General features: G+C 51.4%; 6 protein-coding genes across 6 annotated transcripts; 4 read left to right on the forward strand and 2 right to left on the reverse strand.

The window, feature by feature from the left end:
• Window positions 1–201: 201 nt before the first annotated feature.
• APUU_10853S (60S ribosomal protein eL19) lies at window positions 202–1,272 on the forward strand (the record flags this gene model as incomplete). The annotated part of the gene is made up of 4 exons (XM_041705407.1): window positions 202–230; window positions 275–388; window positions 586–1,006; window positions 1,123–1,272. 4 exons carry the CDS (start codon window positions 202–204, stop codon window positions 1,270–1,272), a joined length of 714 nt encoding a protein of 237 aa, XP_041550219.1.
• A 1,031-nt stretch (window positions 1,273–2,303) lies between these two features.
• Window positions 2,304–3,401, reverse strand: APUU_10854A (uncharacterized protein; the record flags this gene model as incomplete). Its single annotated transcript, XM_041705418.1, has 1 exon — window positions 2,304–3,401. One exon carries the CDS (start codon window positions 3,399–3,401, stop codon window positions 2,304–2,306), a length of 1,098 nt encoding a protein of 365 aa, XP_041550220.1.
• A 1,399-nt stretch (window positions 3,402–4,800) lies between these two features.
• APUU_10855S (uncharacterized protein) lies at window positions 4,801–6,807 on the forward strand (the record flags this gene model as incomplete). Its single annotated transcript, XM_041705429.1, has 3 exons — window positions 4,801–4,828; window positions 5,034–6,394; window positions 6,451–6,807. The coding sequence occupies 3 exons, from the start codon at window positions 4,801–4,803 to the stop codon at window positions 6,805–6,807; spliced, it is 1,746 nt and encodes a 581-aa protein (XP_041550221.1).
• Window positions 6,808–14,381: 7,574 nt separating this feature from the next.
• APUU_10856A (uncharacterized protein) lies at window positions 14,382–14,762 on the reverse strand (the record flags this gene model as incomplete). Its single annotated transcript, XM_041705440.1, has 1 exon — window positions 14,382–14,762. One exon carries the CDS (start codon window positions 14,760–14,762, stop codon window positions 14,382–14,384), a length of 381 nt encoding a protein of 126 aa, XP_041550222.1.
• Window positions 14,763–17,415: 2,653 nt separating this feature from the next.
• On the forward strand, window positions 17,416–20,969 carry clcA (putative C6 finger domain protein; the record flags this gene model as incomplete). The annotated part of the gene is made up of 7 exons (XM_041705451.1): window positions 17,416–18,114; window positions 18,169–18,281; window positions 18,338–19,735; window positions 19,796–19,876; window positions 19,925–20,127; window positions 20,187–20,691; window positions 20,750–20,969. The coding sequence occupies 7 exons, from the start codon at window positions 17,416–17,418 to the stop codon at window positions 20,967–20,969; spliced, it is 3,219 nt and encodes a 1,072-aa protein (XP_041550223.1).
• Window positions 20,970–21,913: 944 nt separating this feature from the next.
• APUU_10858S (short chain dehydrogenase/reductase family protein) lies at window positions 21,914–23,018 on the forward strand (the record flags this gene model as incomplete). Its single annotated transcript, XM_041705462.1, has 2 exons — window positions 21,914–21,947; window positions 22,015–23,018. The coding sequence occupies 2 exons, from the start codon at window positions 21,914–21,916 to the stop codon at window positions 23,016–23,018; spliced, it is 1,038 nt and encodes a 345-aa protein (XP_041550224.1).
• Window positions 23,019–23,223: the final 205 nt, after the last annotated feature.

A 23,223-nucleotide genomic window follows, 5' to 3' on the forward strand; every position in this document is an offset into this window, starting at 1 on the left:
TCACGTGACTGGGATAACAACATTGGACACCCCGGGTCGGCAAATGGGGCTCACAGTGACAACCCTATCGAGATCATAGTGAATTAAATCTTGAATGGTAGTGTCAAATCCAATGTATTTATCATTGCTTGCCTGTTAATTATAACTTCATCAAATAATGAGTAGATAGTTATTTGACTTCCATTTGAGTCACGAAGACTCATGATGACGAAAGGGGTTTCGGGACTAGCGTGGGGTACAAGCCCTAAGGTGGATGCCCTCGCTTAGAACACAGTGGATTAGCTAATCACCCGCCCGGATCTCAAACTCCTCACTTTGGGAATTCAAACCGCTGTCGAGTGCAACGAACATCATCCGCCAACGACCGTCGATACGCCGACATCAAGATGTGAGTTCATCTCCCGAAACCGATATTCCTGTTACGCGGAGGAGATAATGTTCCCTGATGGATGTTTTTGTCATGTTTTGCCCACCATGGACCGTCCCAGCTGGAACCGATGTTGCGTCGTCTTTTTCATCCCCCGTTGCTGGATAGACATTTCTCCAAAGGCCTCATGCTGACTGCGTGTTTTTCTCGCCAAACAGGGTCAACCTTCGCACCCAGAAGCGCCTCGCCGCCTCCGTGGTGGGCTGCGGCAAGCGCAAGATTTGGCTCGATCCCAATGAGATGAGCGAAATCTCCAACGCCAACTCCCGCCAGACCGTCCGCAAGCTCGTCAAGGATGGCCTCATCATCCGCAAGCCCGTGACCATGCACTCCCGCTCCCGTGCCCGCGAGCTCAACCTGGCCCGCCGGATCGGTCGTCACCGCGGTCTGGGTAAGCGTAAGGGTACCAAGGAGGCTCGTCAGCCCAGCTCCCTTCTCTGGATGCGCCGCATGCGTGTTCTCCGTCGTCTCCTCGTCCGCTACCGTGCCGCTGGCAAGATCGACAAGCACCTCTACCACGAGCTCTACCACCTGTCCAAGGGTAACACCTTCAAGCACAAGCGTGGTCTGATTGAACACGTGAGTTCAGCGGGTCTCCGAATAATGGCGGGACAAACCATACGCATTACGCGCTTGGTTGATCCGTCAAGTTCACTCTTGGAATGCAAAGCTGACAAGTGTTTTTTCACCTACAGATTCAAAAGGCCAAGGCTGAGAGACACCGTGAGCGTGTCCTCAAGGAAGAGATGGACGCTAAGCGTGCCAAGAACAAGGCTCTCCGTGAGCGACGACACGAGCGTCAAGAGGCCAAGCGCAACGCTCTTGTTGGCGATGCTCAGGAGTAAATGCTTTGATATTTTTTTCCTTCGTTGACGGATTTTGGCGGTGCGGATGTTTGAACTGGGGAATCGATCAGTCCAAGAGATATCATTTCAGGTCGACCACTTCGCTTGTTTTCACACCCCAGGTCTGGCTCGGTGGGTTTGATTCGCTCGGGATACCCTGGGACTGGATTCGGGAACAGGGAAAAGGACCTCTTTCCTTACTTCTCTCTTTCTCTGGTGAAATGTGGATAAGAGGAATGAGGGAAGCTGCTATGGAAATGAGGAAAAAGGAAAGAAAAAATATGAACAACGATTTCTTAACCAAATCAATGGCATGGCGCTTTGTGTGTGATATGACAAACTTGGATTTGATTGCATTCTACTGTTTTCTTCTGCCCGCCAACCCCCGACGCTTCAAAATATAATGTCGTAACGTTCATCGAGCCCACTCCCTCGTAATGCTAGTGGCCCTCAGCCTTCGCCTCCGTCCCTACTCATTGCCTACAGTATTCCCGCCTTGCTGTGAACAGTGATCTGGGGTAAGTAACGATTTCCATCCTTTATCCGGGGAAGCGACCACTCTTGCACATTAAGCAACCCCAGCACTCCTACGAGCTTCGTAGTATATGCAAGTAACCATCTACTTGGCCATAGCCACAAACGAAACCCATGGTTATGAAAGCTCCATTCACCCAAAACCCTCTTCTACGCATCCTTGACTATTGTAGTTCAGCGACGTTCATGCTTTCAGTTTATTCACCCGTCCCTCGGTGTATATATATATATCCTATCTTCCCCCTTGGCCTCAGTCTCCCTTTCCCCTATATCTAACCGTTCTGGTCGGGGCTCCTATTTTCTTTTGTATTTGGTTCTATTCCTGACCTGCCTCTATATATATTTGTGCATGTCCTGCTGCCAAAGGACATGACACGACAAAGTCGACGAAGAGTTTATGAAGGCATGATGAAGAATAGACACTTAGTAAAGCAATGCTATATATTCCAGGTTATCGTACAATGTAAGGCCGACGTAAAGCTGCATAAAGCGAACGGTCATAATAATACACTCGGCATGGCCCCCGAGCTCCTCCTAGATACTGCATTTTGAGCATTATCTAAATCTAACGAGCCACTCCGCGTGTTTACTGTCCGCGCAATCGGCCTTGGATGCGAAGAGGTAGGGTCGTTGCCTGGTGACCTCGGCAAAGATGGGCTAGACGGGAAATCGCTCCCTAGGCTGCTTCGCCCAGGGAGAACGAGGGTGCTACCTAGGCTTGTTCCGCTGTGGACGGAATCCCTATTTGCGGCGTACGACTTTGCAGGTTGCGTAAGGCTTTCGTTTTTATTAGGAATTGCGGTAGAACCTTGTATTATAATGGGTATGGCGGCGCTGTTTGGTCCGCCGTGGTCCCCTGCCGTGTCCGAGAATGGGTCTGAGTAGTTGGAGTCGCGAGAGGGTATTCGACGTTGCTCATCATGGGCGTATTGTGTAGTGCCGGGGTTTAGAATAGCCGAGGGCGTTGGAGACGGGCCCGAAAGGTAAGACATTTGAGAGCGGAAATCTCGTCGTAGACCTGTTCTTGAGTTTGCAGATGCGCGGTCGTCTTCTATACCGGCTGACTTTTGACGAGATCGGCGGCGAAGAAAAAAGAGTATGAGTATTGCGACCAGCGCTATAAATCCCAGAACACCGAACAGGGCCCCAAATATTTTGGCGTATGGAGGAGTGCTGGTCGGGTCATCGTCAGATACAAACCCAATAGGTTCGGAGGATGGGGTGGACTGCGATGTTGTAGGAGTCTCGGTAGCAAAGGTAGTATGAGGAACAGAGGAATACAGCCCTGCGGGATGCAGACCTGGATTTTGACTGGTTGTTTGACTTGGTAAAGATGACTCCGTCTCCAGGTCTGAGGTGGTCGTAGTTGTTGTTACTCCGGTCGTAGTAGACGTGGTGTCTTCACTGGGCGTGTGCTGGTTATGATAAGTCTGTTGAGATGTTGTGTCATCCGTAGGCGTTTCCTTAGGCTCGTCGGTAGTAGATGGGGTGCCTGTTTCGGCCGGGGTTCCAGAGCTATCAGTTGCCCTTGGTTGTCGCAATACCTTCGTACATCGAAGACCTTGGTGGAAGACGATTGAAGGGTTTGTTGACATGTCGTCGAGATAGACGCTCTGCTAGATTGAGGCCTGCCTACATTAATAGAGGATATTGAATGGCAAGGAACGGATGCCGTAGGCGCCGCCTGAACGGCGCGCAAGGTATTGACGGTACAATGAGAGCAAGCAAAAGGTTGTTCAATGATGACTCGCGAAAATGAAAGTGTGAAAAAGTATATAAAGCCGGGAGAGTCAGGCCATGACAATCTCGAAGAACCTCCAGGAATGCTTCAATTTAGAGAACCAGTTCGTAAAGAGCTGTGCAGAAACGCATTGAGAAAGCCAACTCAAAAATATTAGGCACAACCCTTGCCTGGGAGGGCAGCAGGCGAGTGAAGAAGAGCCCTCACTCAGGGCATTGCGCATGGACCCCAGCAAAAGAACGAAAAGGGCGATGGCAGGCAGGGTTCAGCTGTCATGGGAAATCCTCCCGAGACTCCTTCGGGTCTCTGACCTGAATAGTCGCAGAATTGTAGGTTCTTGAACAAAAGGATCATGACGGGGAATATATGAAACGAATTCCGTCCAATGGGCAGGGTCTAGTAATCTATAGAGAACCGAACCTGGTCGTTTTAACTTTTTGGAGTAGCCTGGTCCAGGGCGCCAGGGTGGCTCGCGGGCTCTTGCTGGCGGGAGCAGAAGGTAATTTCTACTGACACATCCATAGTTGGACAGAAGCAACGACAATGCGCACACCTACAAAGGTGTTTTCGTCATAGAGAGATAAAGATGGAGATGAGACTCTCCATTGTTGTACGGAGCATGGGCGCATCGTTTATTTCCCAAATAGGCAATGATCATGTGCGCGATGACTCAGCAGTCGTCTTGGATTCCGGGGCTCCACCGTTGGCGCCGTCTATTGCATTGTTCAGACAAAGGCTTCGTGATGTATCTTCGTTGCAGAAGGCAGAGTCCTGGTCGGAAAGATGCTCATTGCTCAACGAGTCAACAAGAACCTCTGCACTCGTCACCATGCGTCCTCGACCTCTGACGACGCAGTGGGTGCGCTGTAAGGGGAGCGAGACAGCCCCTGGCTAGCGCGACAGCTACACGCTGTGTCATGTCGCTCCACTTATTAACTATGCATGGATAGAGCCGGTGTTAGTTAGCCCAAAACACTTTCCCCCTCTTCTCCTCCTCGAACCCTCAATCTTCCTCCAAAGTTGGTCTCACAGTTGCTTATACTGTGTCCGTGCACCGCTTCATGCGAATGAGACATCTTGCCACTCCTTCTCTGCCCCTCTTTCCCCTGAACCACACTTCCAGTTCCTGGTACAGCTGAGATAATCGCATGTGATCTCCCGATGTGTTCCTGCTCCTCCACCGCCGCCTCCAATCCCTTGTGCAATTGAACAATTCCGATTCAAAATCAAGCACTAGTAGAGACCATCCGACCATGTTTGGAGGATGGGGTGGCACACTGGGTAAGACTCCTTGTCGGGTTATCAAGAACATGCCCCTCGCCGCTGAGTCGGCATCCTCATAAGTCCCCATTCTTCGCCTAAGCGCACCAGAACTTAAGCCTTAAAAGACACCCGAGAGGATAAAGACAAGCCATCAGCCTCCGATCAATACCAGGCGACGAAAATCACTCCAAGCTCATTGCTCCATGCTAACCGCTGTCTCCAGGGCTCCCCGCAATCGGCTCAGATACCGACAAGGAACGATCCCCCCCGCCGCCGCCAACGCCGTTAGACTTCCCCAGATATAACCTCCCCGACGTCCCCGAAACCCCCTCCGAAGCCTCTTTACGCAACTTCCGAACTGTTCTTGCCTCCATCCGCCGCCCTCAGGACATCACACCCGATAAATTCAACGACCTCAACCTCAAAGTTGAAACAGACGTTCCCGTAGCCTCGATCGTCCGACATGATGGTGCCAGGACCGCCGCTCCCCTCCCCTGGGAATTGGAGTCTCTCGACCCCTCCCTCGGCCGCCCCATGCCAGCAGACGGATCTCTGATTTTCATGGATAACGAGAATCCGTACCCGCACAAGGACAAATACGATGTCCTAGAACGCGAACTGCTGTTTGAGAACGATGATGCGTTCCAGGAAGTCGGTAGGTTGCCTCCTCGCGCGGGCCGCGAACGAATAAGGGTGACGCAGACGAGGAAGTTCTGGACGGCGCTCGAGCGAATGGGGCAATACTGGGATGACAGTTTGGATGAGTACTATGAGCGACCGAAGTCGCCTGAGCTGAGCAAGACTGATGGTGCTACTGAGGCCACCACTCCAATGGACGTGGACACCGCACCGAACGGTGATCCAGCTGCAGCAACACAAGAGCCTAAGCCAAGCGAGCCAGAGTTGGTCAAGAAGTATAAGGGTCGGCGCATCGGGGCCGGCAGCGATATGCCTGATGATATTCGCGAGGAGGCCGTCCGCGCATTAACCGAGATGGCTGCCTGGCCGTTTGGATGCCAGGCATCCCTCCCTATGCTCCCTCCCCGCCTATCGTTGGGCACGCTGCTCTTTCCCATCCGGCAAACATTCCTAGCCACGCGGTCACCAAGAGACAGGCAACTTGCTAGGAACGGAATGCTTGAAGGTCCTATCTTCGTCGCACAGTGCCGACCCGAAACGGTCTTCCGAGCGCCGGAACAGACTCCAGGACTCGGCATGGGTGATACATGCGACCTTGTCCGTGAAGTCGGGTCTATGCTTCTCGCTGCACAGGAGCGGGCGCGAGAGGGCGAGATCGAGGTCAAGCCGGGTGAGGGCAAATGGTGGACGGTGAACCCACGATGGGGCGGCGCGCCGAACGATAACATCGGCGACAGTGTAAGGGTCACAAACGAACAGGAGAGAGAAGCGGCGGCAAACAACGAACGCAAACGTTCAAGACCGTCGGGGCTACGGCGACCAACATTGACTCGAAGGATGAGTAGCAGCGATAAGTGGAAGATTGTCCAACCAGGCCCGAGTCTGTGGGATAAACGGATGCGGTATATCCAGATCGGAAAGGATAAAGAAAGCCGTTTTGATGATGTACGTCGCGTCCCCAGCTTTATCATTGCATTTTCGGTTCCGCTAACAGACGACAGATATACATGCTCTCCTCAATTAACCACCATGTTGCCATCCTCCACCTCCGCGTCCACCGCCGATACCTCGACATTATCACCAAGGGAACAAGCGATGTCCCTCCAGACTCACCACCGGACCACCCCTGGCACGTCCTCAAAGTGCGACGGACAAAATGGTACAATCTCTTCGATGCGCAGGAGCGACTAGAGGTGTTCAGGGGAATATGGACATTATTCCACTGCCTTTTGCGGTATATTGGGTCGCCCGATGCGCCGTTCCCTCCAGTTCGAGGCCGTTCGCCTTCAGTAGCCGACTGTCTTATTCCCGGAATGGGGCCCATATCCCCGATCGACCAGCTCTTAGCCTCTGATTAAGCTCACCTGCTTACTACCTACGTACATACCTCTCGCCTCGTTTGTTTGTGTGGTGTAGATATTCACTTTCCTACATAGATACCGCCGGAGTTCACATATGTCTTGGTTCTAGCATGCGCATCTTGCAAACACAAATTGATACCTCTCTACTATTCACCAGACCTCCGAGTATAGTGATGTAATAGTACTTGCATCGTTCCAGTAACCTGGTCACCGGCAACTGCGTAGTGTAACACAGCGTCAGTCAGTGCAAACTTTCTTAGCGCACTGACCCAGGATACCGGGACAATAGCCTTCAAGGCGCAAGGTTCAGTTCAGCGGTAAAAGCCCAAGTACCTCTGGTACGAACCATGGTTGGAAACGACGGAAAGGGATGGAGAGCTCGCGTGCGGTTCCTCGCTCACTCAGGCACGAGATGCCACGCAAGGCAAAGCAAACACAACACGACCCAGCGCGTTGGAAATTGAACCATCTCCATCAAAGTTTGGAGCAAGTCAAAGCGCATTCCAATCTGTTCCTTTGGGATAAGCGAAACCTAATTCGCTCCCTTTCACGTCAATTCTATGGCTCAGGTTCGAAACTCAAAGAGCGGTATACGTACAATATAGTACCCCTAACACCCGGGGTAACAAGTGAATGTTTCGGGCTCTCGGCGTTCATCATGACCATCACCCCCCTGCGTCAAGACCCGTGCGCTGATGCAACAGCGACAGCGACATCAACCCCAACCTAACCAGCCACTTTGGAGTTTGGATAGGGGTTCTGTTTCTCGACATCCTGCGACCTATCGCTTACGTGGGCGGCGGCGGTGGCTGATACAGACTCGACGTCTAACTGAATGGACAACGTTGACATTTGACAGCTTGGAATTGACAGCGCGCACTGCGCCTCAGAATATCTTTTTTTTTTTTTTTTCGTTTCGTTTCTTTTCTTTTTCCTAACCTGGCGTGCATGTCTGTGCGGCCAACACGCTGTACCGGGCAGAGTGCAGCAATAGCCAGGGATGCGTGGCTTCGTTTGGCCTGGAATTCATTTCCGTGAGTAGGGGTGAAGTGAGGCCCCCGATGCTTTGGATGTATCGATTATCGAACAGGTGAGACATTGAGCGAACCGAGGAACCCGTTGGTTGGGATTCAAATGACATTATGAATGTGCTTTTGATATCGAAGCAGACAGGGAAGAGTTGAGTAGGTGGGTATGTTTTTGGTTCTGGGAACTCAATCGACGATTGAATTAATTAATGATCCTGACATACCGACTCTCGGCCTTATCTCCACCGCCGCCAGCTCTCGTTGCTTCCGAGCTCCCCAGCTCCCCAGCTCTTCCAGCTTCGTCCTGGCCATCTGGTCTAGATTCTGCGCTTTGACATCCAGAAGGAATGGAGCCCACACCACAATCACAAACCCCCACTTAGCACTGACCCTCTCGCGTTCAGATACAAGGTCACTTGCGAGCTCAGACCGTGCCAGACACGTAGATCATCCGGATCATCCGTCTATCAACTAAGTGAGGCAGCAACTCCGCGGCAGCGAAGAATGCGGTTGTTTCCTGCCGGAAAACGACGCTGACGCACGATGTTGGCTGGGCTGTCATTGTGTCATCGATCTAGGTAGACTATACCTTACAGCCCGGGTACAATATCCAACCTCGCAACCTCCCCAAAGTCACGCACGGCTCTTGTCACTGCGGGGCTACCAGCCTGGCAAGGCCTATACACATATTCCATCATCCATGGCTCACGTATCCAGTGATTCTTCACCCTCAGACTCCAGCTACCTGCAGATCGTGCCACGATGGGAAAATGCACAAGTTCAGGATAGGAATAACGATGTCTGTCCTGGTCGTCGTCCTCAATGGCAATTGTATGTGTTCGATCCAGATGTGGACAACAATAATAATCCACCATCATCCCTGCTGCTGGTGGTGCTGGCGACGGAATTTGATTTCGACAAAACCGGGGTAGCCAACCAGTCAGTCATCTAAAAGTAGATCGATCAGATGTCTCTAGCGTCCGCTTGCTATTGACAATAATGGGAAATCATCTTTCCAATCCCCGTCTGTATTCGACGTATATTATATGACGCACAAGGCGGCCTCATTCAATAGAAGTCCCTGTCGTTTGATATGTCCCGTTCCCTGGCAGGACCCAGCCACGGTATGGAGTAGCGAGAGCGAGCGCGAGGAATGTCAATCAAAGCTTGATATTGGGCAGTGGACAGTGGACACTGGCAACTGGGCAGTGCCTTTGGAAGACGTGTCCTCCTTACCTATATAGTTTGCAACCGTCGGCATCGCGTCTGCAGTCGGACATGCAGCAGCAGCAGCAGCTCCCTGGCGTTAAACATGCACAGCATTGCCAAAAACCTGGCGAGAAACCTGAGGTTACAAGGGCATGCCTCAGGATTGTCACCGTATCATACGCAACATTGTTAGAAGCCCGTACCACTCCTCACCCCGTAGTTAATCTTAAAAAAAAAAAAAAAAAAAAACCAAATGAACCTGACATACCCACTGCGGCACCGCCCCGTCTAATGAGGGTCGGCGTTTCATCTATACATGCAGAACCTGGGGAAAGAGACTCACACAGTCACACTACCCGGTCTTCCAGCTTGCTCGGCTAGGGAGAATTTATCAACTTCGAATTAGGCAGGCCTGTGCAGACAGCGTACGAATAGAACGTTCAAAATTCAGTGTATCATTCTCGAACAAGTATAAAATTGGACGAACTAGCTCATTTCTAATAACAAAAAGGGAGAGCTTTGCGCATACTTTGGCGGCATTGGGTACTTGTTTTCACACCCCGGCCTATACGGCCGAAGGTCACACGCGAGAAATTGATATCCATAATTTACGTAGGAAGAATAATACTTTCGGAAGTGTATCGGGGTGCGGAGAGAGTTGTTTGTTTGGACCTGTTCCCATCGGGAGTATACAGACATCGGTGGAGCATGGCTCTTATACAAACGCCACTTTACATTTAGGGCACCGGGGAATAAAACATCTAGAGTATGACAATTGACAAGATCTGACTAGAGTAGCCGTATTGATATTGGCACTACAATGGTGTTAGTTGCAGCCTCGAGGGTTAGTTCGGCGATGTTGGAAGTGTATTAACGTCCTTAGCGACAATGCTATCACGAGCAACACTCGACTATGTCCATGTCAACCGTTGGCCACGTCGAGGTAGAACCCTATGTTTGATACTCAACGCAATCACTGCGCTAACAGCATCGCACGGCAGAATCATCACTTCATCAGCAATGCGTCCCCGCCCCTTCCCCCCCCCAACACAACCCAGATTTTGAACAAATCTTTGGGGCTGTTCAGCTCGTATCGTAGATATTAAATCCCCATCGTAGTCATACGACACGGGCAAAGTATCTCGACGCCCAGAGCAATCTAGATTCCATCCAATGTATGGTCGCGTACGTAAGCACCCTCATGTAACTAAGTAGTTAGTTAAGGAGTCAACCCAGGGTACGGGCGCAGGTACCAGGTACATAGGTACTTCTTACCCCGGGGCAAGAAAGAAAGTACAGCCAACCCCCAAAGCTTTCAGCCTCTCAGAAGCAACAAGAGACTCGACCTCGCGGAGCCGGGACTCGGGAGGCCCCAGCGTCGGACTTTTGGAATGATCTGCAGGCGGGTATTCCAGACCATTGGAAATGTGACGGATCACTCTTCGGTGCATCTTCCTTTCAGTGTGCCGTATGTATACCGGCAGCAAACAGGAGGTCGGTTGTCTGCAGTGCGGCAATTGGATAAGGGTTGGAGGATGAGGATTTCTAACTCAAAAGCCCTTTCCGCCAGGGCATGTACCCTGAGGCTCTGTATGGCTTAGGTCAATAGGTGAAGGAGAGTTGTTGGTGTCCATGATGTACTTCCTGTAACCGCCCAACCAGAGACGGATCGAAGCGAGAAACGAAAAAACAAAAGCAAAAACAACCCGCTTCTCAGCCTTGAGCAATCAAGCAGCATACCTACCAAGCAAGAACTAACTAAGTTATGTGCCAGTGGCTGCTGACACAGCCATAGCCCAGACTATAATTAACTCACCTTGGCTGAAATCGAATGGTTGGGGTTGTATGACAAGGCTCAAACAGGCCGGGATGTGTTCAGTTCACAGACACATCCCAATCCCAATCCCAGCCCCATCCATCCATCCCATTGAATCCGCGCAGCGGTTCACATTTGTATCATCACCTATCCATCCATCCACTCGCCCTCCCGTATAGCTCCCTCGTTAGGCGACTCGGCTGGGGAAAGGGATCCACGATAGACAGGGTGTCCGTGCACAATGGTGGCATGATTGGCGGGATGCAGAGTTGGACTCGATCGATTCGTCGCCGGTGAGTGGGCTGGACTTGCGAGGAAAGTGATTGATATATGCGAGGAATTACAGATCGCATTTGCCCGCCGGGTTGTCTCGCCTGCCCGTCATGCTCAGCGCCCGCATCGGCGATGAGACTGTCCGGAGGAAAAATGGGTCTGCCGCTAATGCGGGGAGAAGTCACATTGACGTGGATGGGTAAAAGGCAGGCTGACCAGTGCGGTATGCAGGAGCGACTTGATCACGTACATACATATTTATGTATGTGAGACTGGCGATGCATGCCAGGACTTGTTAGCTCCAGGAGCTCCCGCCGGAAACAAACCGGCTCGTGTGGTGTTGGGGAGTTTGGGTCGTTGTGGTCGTTGTTGAGGTCTTGAAGAATGTTGTTCAGGTTAAGATTTGCCTGCAAGTTCCATGGCCATGGCTATGGGTTGTGATCGATCGCAGACAAAAGGCGCTCTCGAAAAGGTTTGTGGCAGGGTTGTTCTGCAGAGCACCAGAGGGCCGGGCTCGGAGGACCGACAGAAGCCAGAAAGGAGCTCGGAGTTTCTGCTGCACTCAGCCATGCATCTGGACGGACTCGGTGATACAGAATTCAGACTGCAGGAATCGTTTAATGATCCGCATGCAGGACGCGAGTGAGGGCCGGCGAGCTGTGGGATCAGTCGTATTGCCGTATACGCGATTTGATGCTGCAATATGAATTGTTTGCTCTCGAAATACGGTCTTCATGGAGGGCGTCGTAAAATCGAGATACTCACTTTCACGAACACTCAGTTTGGCAGTGTGCAGATGCAATCTACCAGAATAGACCAGAAGAAGTTCCGACCGTCGTGGGTTGTGCTGGTGACTACAATTTCAAATAGACTCACTCTATAAAACCATATATATTAAACCCCGGTTTCTCCTTCAAGTTCTATGTATCCCCCAATCCGAGTTCCCACAGACTGAAAGCCCCAACGCGACACTCGAAAGTCAAGGCAATTTCACAGAAACAGTGAGGCGATTAGGCCCGCATCATCTCGAAATTCGACGATCGAGAGCGCCACCTCCAACTTCGCTCTGTTCGTTGCCCTCGGGGGATTCTGGAAAATTATTCAGGAGAAGATAGCCCGGCCAATGAGACTCGTGCGCCTGGACTTTCACCCTGAATGGACGCAGGGAAAGCTCCGGCGAGTATTTGGAATTAAGCGGCGGAGCTGCCAAGCTTCTATGATCTCGAAGCTCGCGGAAATTGGAGAGCCAGAGTGAGCCGAGAGCTGACACTGGCGCAATTCCCATTCCAAGCATATTTCAAATCGATCATTGATCGCGATGGGGCTCACCCGAATCACCCGAGAGCAAGCCAAGTTAGCCAGCCAACCGTCAACACTCCGCCTGGACAGTGGACATTCGTCTCCGTCTCCACCGGCTGCATGACTGAAAGACGCCGGAATACGGTGACTTCAAGGCTCACGCCGAGCCAATGGCTTCAAATTATCCTTCGAGTTCGAATAAATGTCTCATCCTTGTAATAATTACGTATGGAGTGACAGACCTTACGGATGCTTTGCGTTTACTTGCTCTTTGTGTCCTGTGAAGGTGGGAAGGTCAGATAAGGTCATGTCGCGGTGACCCCCGCTGTCAGAAGCGGCGTCCATGATTCACTGTTAGACTCGGACCGGGACAATGCGAGATTATCAGATTCCGATCATCATGCGATGGGCAAACATTGGGCAGTCAACTCAACTGGAGCAGAAAGTAAGGTTTCCTGAGTCGATTCCTCGATTCAATTTCTCCAGACTCCGGCACCCTGGGATCCGGAGATCCGCCTAACGGCAAAGATTTCGTTGTACAAGGTTCTATCTGCGTTGACTCGTGGACAGTGTGAGTGGACACTGGGCGGGAGCAGTCACGGAACCCTTACCACGATCAGCATGGATTTTTGCCGTCGGTGTAGGCGCAGCTCGACAGACTGTCAGAGATGGATTCCAGTTAGTGTTGGTTTTGGTTAGATCTCCCCACAAGGTCATGCGTTGGAAGTTTGGAACCTGGACATCCAACGGGCCATCCATGATCGAGTAGAAGGATCGGCCGCTTGTTTCTGAATGTTGCCCAATAGTTTTGCCCGACATTAGCCATTTCGAGCGAATGCTGGCTCGTGAATTCGACTGAGCTCTGTTGAAAGAGGAAGTTGAAAGACAAGACACAGTGAACCTGTGATATCTGACCTAACGGTTCTTGAATTACCATTGAGCTACCCGTTTGCTTTCGGAAAACGCCGTGGGTCTTCTGCCCCTGTGAAGGCTGTGAATTCCGTGATGCTACTCATTTCTTTTTTAAAGCCCAACCACGAACCTATCAACGGCCACCGCCCACACACATGGTCGGGAGGGGTCGATATGGACATTCAAAGCAGGTCGCGGGCAGACAGGATGAGTAGACAGGATGAGTATCGACGAGACGGCAACCTGGAAGAAAAGTTCGGCAACTTTTTTTGCCGTAAGGAGTTAACGCTAAAGACAGCGGCCTGGCTTGACAAAGGAAGCCGCCCACAAAAAGGCCTCACCGAGTGAATCAAGCTGAGAGGTGGCAAGAGGTGGACTTTTGATACCAAAGCCCGCATCGGAGGCGAGTTTCCTATCTTCAGGCCGCCCGTACTGCGTATTCCGTGTTGTGCGTATCTCCTTGTTCGATCATCCCAAGACAAACAGCTACTAGTATTCCGGTAGTTTCAGGCAAGTGAAGAATATGATGGTTAACTGCCACCGGCCGGGATTGGAAACGGACGCTTCATGGGGGTTCAAGCCATCTGCACGAAATATTGCACAGGGCTATCCCTTGCTTGAGCTTTCTGCACAACAGAGCCTGAACACAGCAGATGCCTGATCGTTCCTTAATAATGCAATCGCAATGATTAGGAATAGCATAATCCCGGGAGCTGGGTAATTAGAGCCCCACATGAGCAAGAGGAGAAATGAGGTCAGGTTGTGAGCGGCACCCGCAGGATTCTGGGGGAGAGTTGAAACTTGAGACTGGCTTCGGCCGCTGTTGAGCCGCTCCTCACTCCCTCTCCAAGCCGGTGATCGGAGGCTCCGAACCGGAGGACAGCTCAAGAATGGAGAGCATTGGATCCTTAGGTTTTGTCTCACCGTTGAGTATATTAACTGACGTGGGCCTTTGGCGCAGTCGTTGGCAGTTGTGATTGCCACTTGCTAGGGACCCAAGATGCTAGCAGCCGAGTTGGTTCCAGGAGACGGGATCAGGGAAAGCTAGTCGCGTAGATCAGCCAGGAGTCGCCAGTCGGAGCCTGCCCAGCTTTTGCACCGGAAACCGGAAATAAAGGATCGCAATATGAAGTCATACATTGGCTGGGTATCTTTTCATTCTGGCGTTGGTGGCAACCAGGGCGGGAATCCGCGGGAACACCAACGTCCCAATCTGCTGGAAACTCGAAGCTTGATGACCCATCAACGGCCCAAAGGCTGAGTGGATGGACGAGGTTGTCTCGAGCTTGAATTCCATGGTGGCGAATGCCGGAGATCATGCGTGGATTTGTCACTTCTCCAGATGGGGGAGCCCCTGGACTGGTCCTCCCTTGATCCGCAGCGAGTATGCCGTCGGACGAGGCTATGGAGTGCATACACTTACAGATCACAGATCAAGCTGCCGTCTGCCGCTGGCAATTCCTCAGGTGAGCAGCCGAGATTTGTCTGACGCTGGACAGCATTCCGACCAACCATGGGAGAACATGGAGAGCGCCGGGCGGTTCCTGTGCCAGATCGGCTGACCCGCGGCTGGATCCAGGGAACTGCGCCTGTCTTCACCGTCTCGCCTCCGCTTGCCCCTCAGTCGCGTCACCTCTGCTGCTGCATCGTGTCACTCTGCCCGCTGCTTTATTCTCCTGATTACTCCTTATTCTCCTATCACCGCAGAAACCCAGTTCAATATCGCCTCAGATCATGTCAATTAAAATTTACTCAACTTTATTTCTACCGCGCTGCCGGTACTCATCAATTTATTATCCAGCCCCAATCCCCCATACTTCGGAGAGCAGTCCGGGCTTCCAGATGATGTATGGAATATATATGATGCACCCGCATGATTCAAGATAGAACCCCCCTTGCTAATCAAGTGTGTTACTGTTTGACCTCCGTTCTCCCGGATGGGTACCCAACTGATTCCTGAATGGCAGTTGGCCTCGTCAAACACGGTTAAACGGTTAATGCAGACTTCTTTGCTACACGTATACGATTAACGGGGTCGACTGCTCCGGTGCCTCAAATGAGAGTGCTCACTGCTGAGCCTGGTGGTCTCCTCGACGCTCTCCGTAGTTTAGCTATATCTTTGATAATGGAGACTCGATCAGTTGTTCAGGAGTTGGGCAGCGACCCTCCTTGATTATCTCCCGTACGATCCTGGAGAAAAAAAAATCGGTCTGGCACTGCGCATTTCATTTTCCAGGCTGATCTTGCTGCTCTGGCGGCGCCCACCAATCCGCTTGATCTGCCTGATTCTTGGATTCTGATGGTTGGTGTGCACTGTGATCCCTTTCGTCCCCGTCCCACAGCTCCAGCGTCTCCACTTGTGAAAGATGAAGTCTTCGCTGCTTCGAAGTTCGGAGCTGTCTTGACTTGAGCTACTGTATCGGGGGTTGTCCGCAGAGGCAATCTTAACTGGGTCGTTCGTAATATTATTCTGGCCACTGGAGTGCACAGCACAATGAATCCCAATTAGTATTGTCGAGAAATTCAGAATTAAATAATGCAGAAAAAAATAAAGATGAGCGGGCCTCCATCTGTCAATTTTGGTGGCTTTCAGAGGCCCGCAAACCAGAGGGAAAGCCGAAAGACTAACCCTCAAATAAAATAAGATTATTATAATTATTGTTTTGGTCATTATTACTCGAATAATACTTAATTGTATTCATATTCCGCTCCGCTCTTCGCAAAGGATCCTCTTTTTTCAGCAAGAGGGGCAGGCTGAAACAGTTGAGCATGAAAGCAGAGGCAACTAACTATCAGATTCCCAGTGCGATCACCTGCCCAGGCCTGATCTGATCTTGTCTTGCTGTCTGTCTGGTCTTGTCTTGTCTTGACTGTCGTGACCTTTGACTGCTTTCTTGCCTCTGCTCGGTCTCTTCCAGGCCAAGTTCTCGCTGCGGTTTTATTCATCATATTGGGTACGTATCTCAGGTTCGCTGCTATCCCCCCAAGCTCCAGTTGGCCTGCCACCCATTCTTCCACCCCTGTCCTGGACCTTTAGGACCGTGCTGTGTCTGTGGAGGGTATGTCAGGCATTATGACTGGGCTTCAGGCCTCCTTTAAGGTTCTGCGATGTTTGTGTCTGGGCCCTCTGCCATTGTCGCGAAGTTGAATTCTGTTTATTATTTCCTGGCGTTCCTCTTGTCGATCCACTGCTCTCTCTCTCTTAGTCTCCTCTTCCCTTTTTACGCCTTCATCTCCCCCCTCCCACTTATTTTCGGCACTAAAAAGTACTAAATTCCTTCTTTCTCAGGTGCCAGACTATGGGGTCAGCCTGAGGGACTCTGCCACTACCACGACGTTTTTGGTACGTACGTCCGTCTTTTCTTTTTCTTTTTCCGAATCCTCCTCCACCACAGTTCCTCTCGCCGCTGCGCCGTCGTGACTGATCGGCCGGTCACTGGTCACTGGTGTCCTAGCGTTTCCCCCCTCTGTATACTCCCAAAACCTCTTAGCCCCCCCGGCACTATTAACACGTCTTTATTATTATTTCCGCCCTAACATAGTTTTATTCCTTACCACCATCCTGGGTGCACTCCACGGCGGCCATCGCGATCATCTTTCCTTCCCGCCTTTTGGCTTTCTCTCCAACCTCTCCTTCGTCTTCTCGCTTTGACCGTTGCCTCTGTCCGAGTTGCCATCGGCCTTCCTCGCTGACAGCTCCCGTCCCATAGTTTACCCATTCCAGACTCTGGCCTGCACTGGCCTGCACTGGCCGATCCTCACCCCTCTTCGTGTGACCTTCCAACGCAAATCATACATCTTCGAAGGGAAACCGACCGCGAATCCAGAACTCTTCCTCTATTCTTTCCCAGCCCGTGGGAAACCAGGCTGGACGACAAAGAGAGAAAAGAAAAAGACCGACACTAAGAGCAATCGAGGCCTCCCATCCTTCCCCCGCGTCCACCGGCACAGCTGCCAGCTGATTTCCTTTTCGGGAACCTGAGCTGCGCCCTTTCCCTATTATTCCGGTCGCGCAACGAGCCCTATCCATCGTGTTTCACATGGGCATAACCATGTCCTCATGACCGTATGATTATCGCATACGATAGACCGCCCATCGAGGATTTGCGCCCGCCGAAAGTTCCTGCGCGAGACGTTGGAGCTGCGGTCATGGAAATTGTCACTGCGGACGACAAATCGAGAACTCTGCCTCAGTACCCCGGACCCTCGCTTCCAATGCATCGAATTCCACACCCGGAGGCACCGCATGGTCTCCCAGGGGCCCCAGGATTGTACGATCAGTCATGGCGCCAATATCCGGCCTCATACGATACACACCATCCTGAGCCACGGCGGCCTTCCAATGCTCCTCAGCCGCCAGTACCTTCACATAACTACCCTCCTATGCAAAATCGAGAGCTACCACAACTTCCCTCCGATGGACCGTATGGTCGACCGACCAGTTTACCGGCGCCTGCCCATGCCCCTTCGGAGGCTGCTCCTCCACCACCACATACGAACTTCCACCCCATGAATGGGGCTCCGCCCGAGTCATCGCCTTTATCTGCCCCTCCCGAATTCACTAGAGCTCGAATGTCTTTTCCACCTCAAGATCAAACCCCCCATACGAATGGAGATCCTCCGCCGCCTCCGCAATCACTCCCCCCGAGTCAATATGCTGCTTCAGTCCCCCCAACCGTATCACATACGCCTGCCCCTTATGACGCGGGTTATTACCAGGCACAGTCATTTAATATGCGACATCGCAAGGCGACTCGAGCACAGCAGGTAAGGACATAGATCTTTTCTAGTCATACAATCAACTGACACTCTCTTTCCTAGGCCTGCGACCAATGCCGAGCAAGGAAGGCAAAGTGTGACGAGGGCCGCCCTGCTTGTAGTCATTGTAAAGAAAACAACTTAATATGTGTTTATAAAGAAGTACCCCCACACAAGTCAGTGACCACCTCTCTACTGGCCGCGCTTTGGAGTGCTAACAAGGGCGTTACAGGCAAGAAAAGTCTACACAGCTGATATTGGACCGACTCCAACAATTAGAGGATCAATTAGACACAAAACTACGCGGGCTGGAAAGACTCCATGTCGGCCACGATAAGACACTTGATCAGATCTCCGCAATGCTTACATGGGGCCCTGATGGCGAGACCCAGAATCCGGCACAATTTCCCGTTATGAAGGCGGATGGTTTGGATGTTGCACAGAAGCCTGAGGCTAAGGAACGGGTGACCTTGGCTGCTGATGGTGGGAAATCCAGCGACCCTAGCGTTTATACGAAAACACTTCTTCAGACTGGAGAGGATGGCGAGCTCTCAATCCCCGTGGAACATACAACAGCAGCGCATAAGTTGCTAGGATGGCCTTCTATTACGAAACTGCTCCACCGATATGATGACGACTATGTCATGAAGCTTGAACGGTATCGCGGATTAGTTCGGTTTGAGGGTCGAGGTGAAGCACAGGAAACAGATGAGGAAATTTCTTCGCAGCCGACAAGCTTCAACACGAGTTTGGATGAAAACTTCTCGCAATACGCCTCCCCTAATGGAACTTGGAACTCGAACACGAAGTATAATGATGCCCCTCCAGAGATCAGAGGTATTGATGAATATGGTTTGGTAGCCATCGACGCTGAAACAGTTCGTCGTTACCGCGACAGCTACCTCGAGCACATTCACAAACTTCATCCTTTCCTTAATCAGCATGACCTAGAGCAAAGGACCGAACGCTTTATTGCTATGCATTGTCCAAAGGACCCCGATTCAGCAGCTGTTCTAAGCGCGAGGAACTCGGCAGAGGCACCAAGGGGTGCTAAACGGAAGCGATCAGGTGAGACGTTGCATGGAACGACGTACGATCAACAATCACCTCCAACTGGGCAGCCAGACGGTGCCGCACCGCATAGGGTACAAAAGTCGATTCGCAACGCCATCATTTTGCTCGTTCTTGCCCTCGGCCGTATTTGTGAAGTTCGTGACGAGCCGATTCGTGGTGCCTGTACTGATCGAATAATTGACTATCGTAATGAGCCAATTCCTGGTGTACCACCACGCGCTGGTGTATCTCCATCTGGGCCCGACTCAATGGGTCCGCCGGGGAACAGCTTCTACTCATCATTCCAGGACCAACCAGCACCCATGCCGTCTGTGACAGACGAAAAATTCATCACTCACCCTGATCCTCCTCATCTTCAGAATGTGGACACAGTTCCTGGACTGGTATATTACGCGTATGCCGCGAGAATTCTTGGTGAAAGCCAAGGAGCAACCTCGCTTCCATATGTTCAGGCTGCATTGTTGGCGGGCTTATACACCGGTCAACTGGCCCATCCTTTCCAAAGTCATTCTTGGATCGCGCAGGCTGCCCGAGCATGCCAGGTGCTCACCTTGCCGTGAGTTGCCCTGTGCTTTACTGCAATAACTGTTTGGTGCATCACTAACTAGAGATACAGGAAGAGCTACGGGGAGTTACAAGATGATCATAACAAGGATCTTGTTAACTTTGCGTACTGGACTTGCCTGCAGCTTGAGAGGTATGTTGCTACCCGTTCCTCAGAAGACTTCGTATTAATAAATCCTAGTGATATCTTGGCTGAACTGGACCTCCCTGCGAGTGGTATCTCTCGATCCGAATCGCGCATTAACCTTCCAAAGGGCAGATTCACCATCTCCTTGCCGAACAATATTTCTGCGCCTAATACAATGATGATGTTCTTCTATTCCGCCCAAATCCATCTCAGAAAGGTTCTAAATCGCGTACATACGGACCTATACAAGGTTGAGAGTGAGTCTTTTTACTGGCTGTTAGGAAAATCTCCCATACTGATGCATTACCTTTGGCAGAACAAGGAGAAACGCGGTGGTCATCTAATGTACAGGAAATCCTGAGCATGAATCTCGACCTATGGCGGAGCAGTCTTCCCCAGGAGATGAGATGGAGTGATAATGACCCCCCGTCTCCTGATATCAACGTTGCACGAATGAGGGCCAAATATTACGGCGCGCGATATATCATTCATCGGCCCCTGCTTTATCATGCTCTTCATTATTGCGGACCGAACATGGGCCCGCCATCTGTTGATTCACCGTCTAGATACGGAGAAGCTGCTTCATCACAAGTGTCTCCATCGTTAACACATGGCCAGTATGCTCCAGGCATGACACGCATGTCAAGTGACTTGGGCTCTGTGCCAGCTGCAAATAGAACAGCCCATACGTACCGTGACCTACCACAGAAACTTCGAAGGGCCTGCAAAGTGTGTTTGCAAAGTGCTGTAAGGAGTACAGAGGCGTTCGACGCAATTAAGGGGCGTCCTGTGGTGACGAATATCTTTGGAACTGCTCATGCGTATGTGGATTGTCCCTGCTTATTGGCTCAATTTCCACATAATACTGATGTTTTCTAGACAATTCGGGAACATGCTGGTGCTGTCCACCGCATACATGTCGCACCTAACAGACCTCGTGAATCGGAATGAGCTCGAGAGACTCCTCCGCAGAACTATTGCATTTTTGCTCCGAAATCGAAATATTTCACCAACTTTGCGCGCCGACGCAAAGATCCTTGCTGACATTTACGAGAAGATTTTCGAGGAACCCCCGACGCTTGCTGTTATGGACGGATGAAACCGCCCATTCTCACAAAATGCTTCCTCACTTATATCACGATCGCGCCTTCTAGCGGCCCTGTTCTTCGGCCTCGCACCGCCGCCATGCCGCCGAATCAAACACCTTTCTGCATCACAGCCTAGCTTTTCCAGCGAGCACACGGGTTTCGAGCCTCGACGCTTCTTGAATTTACAACGCAACTACATTTCGAACCATATATGGACCATCATATACAACTGCACAACACCATATCCTTTTTTTTATACGGCCGTTCGTTGATTTCATACCTTTTGTTCTTTGCATTGGTCATACGTCAGTCACCTTCGTGCCATTCAGAAAGAGAGGGCGGCTATCCGAGCGCGCGATCTTGTCGGTCACTTTGTTTTGAGTGTTTCTTTGTTTTGTTTTTGGACCCAGGAATTGGCGTGGGAGGCAACATTTGATTTTGCATTTACAGCGAATAACAGAACATATAGTAACATATTGGGCTGCTTCTGGTTGATAATGCCAGTTACACTGAGATACCCAGGTTGAATTAGGATTGGAATTCGGGATTCTGCTTGAGATTAAGAGTAATGCCAGTAGTAGTAGTAGTCCGGCGGTAAGGATGGATCAATCCAGCCAGGCAGTAACCGCGGTCCGCACCCTCCTGGTTTCCAGGGTGGATCAAGGAAGCTGTGTGGTTGCAATAAAGAAATCTGAGTGTGAGAGAAGAGGAGAACCTCGGGATCTCATGAATTCGACTCCCGTTTCCCCGCATTCCTCGACTCACGAGTCACGACAAACCAAAGACCAATTTCCCCACGAGTCACTGGCCATGACTCTTTATCTTGGGGCGATCAACCTGGGAAAAGGGGCACGTTCTCTTGACCGCTGTCTGCCATATCAAGGCCTTTCTGCACCCCTGCGCTTACTCTAAGTTCTTTTTGACTCTCAAGGTTGCGATTCTCTTACCGCACAACATGGCGTCTCAAGGTTTCTGGTTCTCGCGAGAAGGTTTGTTTCTAGAGTTGTCACCTAGTTCTTGCGCCTGTGTCTAATCTACTCTATTTTTTTAATACAGGGCTCACCGCGGACGTGGTGGGAAAGCTACTGCAAAGGACCGTCCTCAGCCCCTGGAAGACCCTCCCTCTTATCCTACTCGCACATTACACCTCAAAAGGCAAAGACACGGCGCTCCAGTATCCCCAAGCCTACCAAGCCCTGAAAGTTCTGGCCTCTCTTGCTGTCATCCGTCGAGTAAACGCATGGCTTAATCACCGCGCATTGAACAACGGCGTTTCAGACCAATATGACTGGAACAAGGAAGTTGTCGTGCTCACGGGCGGTAGCAACGGGATTGGCAAACAGATCGCGCAGCTTCTCGGAAACCGCGGTATCAAGGTCGCCATCCTAGACATCCAAGCGCCGCAGGACGCCCTCCCACCCACCGTGCGCTTCCACACATGCGATATAACCTCTCCAACAGCCATCGCCGAGGTCGCTGCAACCATCCGCAGGACAATGGGCGAGCCCACAATCCTAATCAACAATGCTGGAATCTGCAGCAGCCGCACCATCCTCGGCAGCACCGAGTCCCAGACCCGTCTGCAGTTCGAGGTCAATACCCTTGCGCACTATTGGCTGACAAAGGAGTTCCTGCCGGCCATGGTCAAGCGCAACCACGGCATGGTAGTGACCGTCGCCTCGCAGGCTGGATACACCGTCACCCCCAGCATGGTGGACTACTCAGCCACTAAGGCGGCTGCGATTGCCTTCCACGAGGGTCTAGGCGCGGAGCTGGTTACGCGGTATAATGCGCCGGGCGTGCGCACCGTGCTTATCACGCAGAGTTTCGTGAAGACTGCACTGATTGACAAGCTAACGCCCGAGGATACTTTCATCAACCCGCTGCTGCACCCGGAGACGGTGGCGGAGAAAATCGTGGGACAGGTTCTCACTGGGTCGAGTGGTCACGTCCTTGTTCCGGGCTCGACTGGATGGATTGCGAAGTGCCTGCGCGGATTTCCGCTGTGGTTCCAGCATCGCATTCGGTTGGATTTGGAGCGCTTGATGCGTGCTGACTAGACTATTGCCTTGTTTTATCTAAAGACTAATATCTTTGCTCTTCTTGGTTGATGGTTGGTTACGATTGTAGATGTTTTTTGGGGGGGGGGGGGTGTGTTTATTTAGTATACCATTTATGTATATTGGCTATACTGTACTGAATGTAACTATTGTTATCGCTTTATTTGTTTTTTAACTTCATGGAGTATTAAAGAAGGTTGTTTAG

The sequence above is a fragment of the Aspergillus puulaauensis genome, chromosome 1 (genome assembly GCF_016861865.1).
Source record: "Aspergillus puulaauensis MK2 DNA, chromosome 1, nearly complete sequence".
In the NCBI taxonomy this organism is placed as follows: Eukaryota; Fungi; Ascomycota; class Eurotiomycetes; order Eurotiales; family Aspergillaceae; genus Aspergillus; species Aspergillus puulaauensis.